General features: G+C 42.0%; 1 protein-coding gene across 1 annotated transcript; it reads right to left on the bottom strand.

The window, feature by feature from the left end:
* Nucleotides 1–1,205: 1,205 nt before the first annotated feature.
* Nucleotides 1,206–4,551, bottom strand: adcyap1a (adenylate cyclase activating polypeptide 1a). The gene is made up of 5 exons (XM_035651959.1): nt 4,271–4,551; nt 3,944–4,048; nt 3,221–3,355; nt 2,437–2,541; nt 1,206–1,481 (listed from the first exon to the last, which is right to left on the bottom strand). Exons 2-5 carry the CDS (start codon nt 4,039–4,041, stop codon nt 1,298–1,300), a joined length of 522 nt encoding a protein of 173 aa, XP_035507852.1. The 5' UTR covers nt 4,042–4,048; nt 4,271–4,551; the 3' UTR covers nt 1,206–1,297.
* Nucleotides 4,552–4,649: the final 98 nt, after the last annotated feature.

The raw sequence follows: 4,649 nt of genomic DNA, 5'->3' as shown, positions 1-4,649 counted from the left end.
GAGAGACATGAGAAAACCCCTTAGCAGAATACAGAGGTTTCCCAACACACCATAGAAAACCAGTTTGATAGAAACGAGAATTGGCAACTCTTACATGAAGTCAAAAGGTGTAAGCTAATCTGTAAACACTGCGGAAACGAAAAGGACAAGCAAAAACCTCCAAAGTACTCTGGTCTCCAATCTCAGACTTTGGGATTTTAGACTTGAAAAATGCGATAACTTGGCATTTTGAACAGCTTTCTTAAAGCAAACAGCGGCTCTCATACTTGGTCCTAAACCCAGAGTTACTAAATATGTTCTCTAATTTTTAATCATCATAATCCATCATTCTTGGCAATCCGTAAACCAGGATGCTGAGAATCCGGTTTGTTTTGTATCAATCAACAACTGATATGTATCAACATATCCGTCTACATGCCAACGACGTCTCCACATCTGTGGCGATTCAGGGTGATTGGAGGTAAAATCTGTGAGCACTCTAGAGCTGACAGGAGCACAAATGAGGTGGAACGCAAGACAGCTCGGGTTTTGAAGTGTCTTTGGAGCAAGTCACAAGTTAAGAGTTAACAGGTGAGAAGAAAAGCGAGGGCATGAGAGCCCCCGCGGAAGGGACCAACGGCCTCAGGAAAGAGCCTGAACAACTCACCGGAAATTTCGCGCGGGAAGACACGTGTCTTCAGCCAGTCTCCCATTAAATGCCCTCAACTCATCCCGTCCGCGCACCGGCATGCAAAGTCTAATGTCTTGTAGGATTTGGTGAAAACCTATGTCTTTCAAGGCTGTTGTGGATAAAGACAACTAAACTCTTAATTCCTTCTACCAAAAAGCAGCATTCAATACATCTGTTGTCTTATTAAACTATTTTTTTCAATCACAAATCGATAGATTTTTCACTGAATGTTTTTAAAAGACAGGGCTGTTGGAAGCATATATCCCGTCAATGTGAACAATTGTCCTCCCTCAATAAATAGTCCTCAAAAAAAAGTAAATCTAATGAAATACATAAATCAGAGGCTATTTTTTTTTTTTTTCTGTTAGAATGAACAAAAATTGGGTTCCACAAACGTAGCATATATGCTGCTCCTCCCAAGTGGCTTTAAAGTACAAATAAACAAACCAATATTATTAATAAGCGAGAAACCATAGTTTAATTTTTTAATGGCTTTTAACTTCATACATACCCAATACATGTTTAAGAACACAAAAGCGATCCACTGATTGTTCAGATCTCAAAATGACTTCATCTGGGGCTGCACACACTTAAGTTTTTTGTTTTTCAGGAGGGGAGGGGAGGATGCTACAAATATGCCAGCCGGCGTCCTTTGTTTCTAATTCTCTGTCTATACCTTTTCCCAAGGACTGCTGCCAGGTATTTCTTGACTGCCATTTGCTTTCGGTAGCGGCTGTAGCTGTCTGTGAAGATCCCGTCTGAGTGTCGCTTGGACAGAGGCTCTGAGCTGTCCTCCAGTGTTTTCCCCCCGCTGTGTGTGCTAGAGAGAGAACCCCGCACGAAGAGCAGAACGGAAGAGAGAGGAAGAGAGAGAGAGAGAGAGAGAGAAAGAGAGAGAGGGGGAGACATGAGGCGTTTCACTACCACCACACTGATGCATTCACATTCACATGACCCCCCCCCCTGTATCTACCGCCTGTGTTGCTGAGGTGAAGAGCCTGGACACTGGAATAAAATTCCTGGAATGAAGGCTGGGATGGGGAAATAATGAGATAATGGGACCTGCAGCCTGTAGAGCTGTGCAGAGACCCCAATCTGTGCCTTATTGAGAAGCATTTTAGGGAAAATAATCATATTTAACCATTTAGTTTAGTCTAGAAACAAAGCAGGCAGCCTGTGTGTCATTTTGCAGGAAGATTTTTGCATAAAGAATCTTTGCAAAATGATCTTACAAAGGCCTTTAATGCCAGTCCTTTGTTTAACTTTTAGCTCATCCCAGGACGATTTGGCACATATTCGACCTGCAATAAGATGTGATAGGCCTTCTCATAAGGCTAGAGTAATTGGACCTCCCCTCCTCCCCTTCCTCCCTCTCCTCCCTCCCTCACCTCCCTCCCCTTCCATCGGGAACCACTGGGACTCCATCCTATAAATTATTCATATGGAAATAAATTTAAGCCTGTGCGGGTTAATTCTTCCCTCTGCGCCTTAACGACACAGCAGCGGGCACAGAAAACGACACTTCCCAAATCAATCAAGTGCCCGTTTGTGCTCTCCATGACGATTTTATAGCCTTAATAAAGGCTGATTCAGAGGGCGAGGGCATCCAGCTTTAGCTGCACGCTGGGAGATAATGGGACCACAGACACATACATATAACAGCGTGAATTATGAGCATTTAAAGGATCAGTCAAAAAGAAAAAAACAAAACGCACATAGGACAGAAAACATTAAAGAAGAGGTGACAACCAAGAAGATGTTCTTACCCTACACGTTTTGCCATCAGAGAATGCAGATATTTCCTTGCTGATAACTGACCCAGCGCTTTCCTGTAGGCTTTATTAAACATGCCGTCTGCATGCCTTTCCGTTCTGGGATGATAGATAGCCACACAGTAAAATCACCACACACCCAGCGCAAGAGGCAACAATTTCAAGTAGCTGCACTGCAAAAAAATAGCCATCTCAACAATTATAGGCGTAATATTGGGCCTCATGTTCTGTGTTTTAATTAGGAAGGAAGTTAGAAATTGTTTTTAGATTGTTTCACTTTGTGTCTTTGTTTTCTTCGATTAATTTCCACAGAATATTTTCAACATTTACGCTGAAAATTGCCATTTTTGGAAGAATATTCCACTTATAATATCATAAACTGGATTGTGAAACAGTAATAAAGACGTTTTTGAGCTGATTTAGATTTTAATTTTACTCCTTTCACGCAATTTGAAGATGTTTATTCATGTCCATCCTTTTAAAGACAGCATGATTCAAGTCGACTAAGTTCCCCTGGGAATTCAGTTAAAACAGACTAATTTTATGATGTGTCTTTAAATAATAAATAATAATTAAAGTAAAAAAACAAAACCTTTTGCATTGTGTTGAAAGTTACTGACAACATTTCGACGATACGTTACATTGATTCACACAAAACGTACAACATACGTGGACAGAAATAGGACTAACAGCGATGAGATGTTCAACATGAATGTCTCCAACGTTGAGAGGAAAAACAAAACCAAAAAAAAGTTCAAAAAACGGCGAAGATAGTCACCTTTTCTCTGGTGGGTAATACAAAGAGTAGACGTCGTCAGCCACAGACGGGGGGCTTCTCACTTCCATTTGGTCTCTGTCATAATCCAGGGACGGTAAGGAATTTCCATCCTCATCATAAACCTCACTGTCAAGTCTAAAAAAAAAGTAGACACGTTTATCCAAACTGCGACTGAGGAGCGACAGTGCGTTCAAATAAATAATTCAGACTGAAAGAAATGATCACACAGAGCTATTTAAACACCTTTTTATGAAGTTAAATTAAAAAAGAAGCTTTATTTTATATTATAATCCACCACAAAAGTTAGTTGTTGCTACAATATTCACACATGTTTTTAATTGTGGTTGCACAAAAATGCAATTTTCTCTAAAAATCTGAACTCTAAGCCTTATTTTTTTCTACTAAAACGTTTTCTATTAATTATCTAGTCATACATTTGCGGATTAATGGCCGCAGGACACATTGAGACACTGTACTCCACTGCCTCAGCAGCCTAAATTACATTACCGCCGCTCCCTGGTGGATGTTTGTGCGCAATTATTTCTGTGTGAGCAGCCCTATGGACTGGCTGTCAGATGATGTTATCCAGTAATCCAATAGGCTATTATAGCCACTAACTGTGAGCCAGATATGGTATTTAGCCTGCACCCTGCTGCTGAATTCAAAGAGACAAAACCAACACCTGAAAAGTGACACTTTAACGGTAAGTAAGAGTGTACGTACCTAACACTGGGAAAGCTAAGCCCCACAGGTGAGCAGTGGACGCTGTAATGCATTATGATTCCATAGATGAGTAAGGCTAAAGTCGCTTTACTAGACATTGTCCTGCTGCGAAAAGAAAAACAAAACGACATTAAGTGAGTGAACAGGGGTACAGTCACACGTAAGAACAATTCTTTGATGCATTCAGGTGGATTCTACTGTCTCCTGTAATATGTAGCCACTTTAACATCACACCTGTGATAGTTTATAAAAGCAAAAACTTGACTCTCCTTCAATCGCTCCCTACTTTTACGCTGCGTAAAACCCCAGAAAAGTGGCTCCTCTTACCAGTTAGGCTCGACGCGATCCGCTGAAGACCTCAACTGGGAGAGTGAGATAGGACCTCTATCTCAGTCTCTCTCTCTCCCTTCCGCTCCTCTTCCTCTATTCCCTCGGAGAAGCCTCTTCTTCAGTCTCCTTGTGCTCGGTCCGAGTGCGCGGCTCAGTTCTCGGGGGTTTCTACGTGTACTCGGTCATGGGCGGAATGAAGAGCGCCAAACATTTGTCTGCGGAGAACTTTCCTGCGTCCTGTGAACTTAACTCCACTCGGTTTTTTATTCATGAATCCGAAAGGCATGCCTTTTTCACTTGTCACGTAGGTGGGCGAGTTGGAGAGAGGGGGGGGGGCGGCTGCGTCATCGCCTCCCCCCCCCACCACCACTACCTT

Source organism: Morone saxatilis, unplaced genomic scaffold, assembly GCF_004916995.1.
Source record: "Morone saxatilis isolate NCDOM2014 unplaced genomic scaffold, NCSU_SB_2.0 Contig0, whole genome shotgun sequence".
NCBI classification, from domain to species: domain Eukaryota; kingdom Metazoa; phylum Chordata; class Actinopteri; family Moronidae; genus Morone; species Morone saxatilis.
This window is presented reverse-complemented; position numbering and strand designations above follow the sequence as displayed.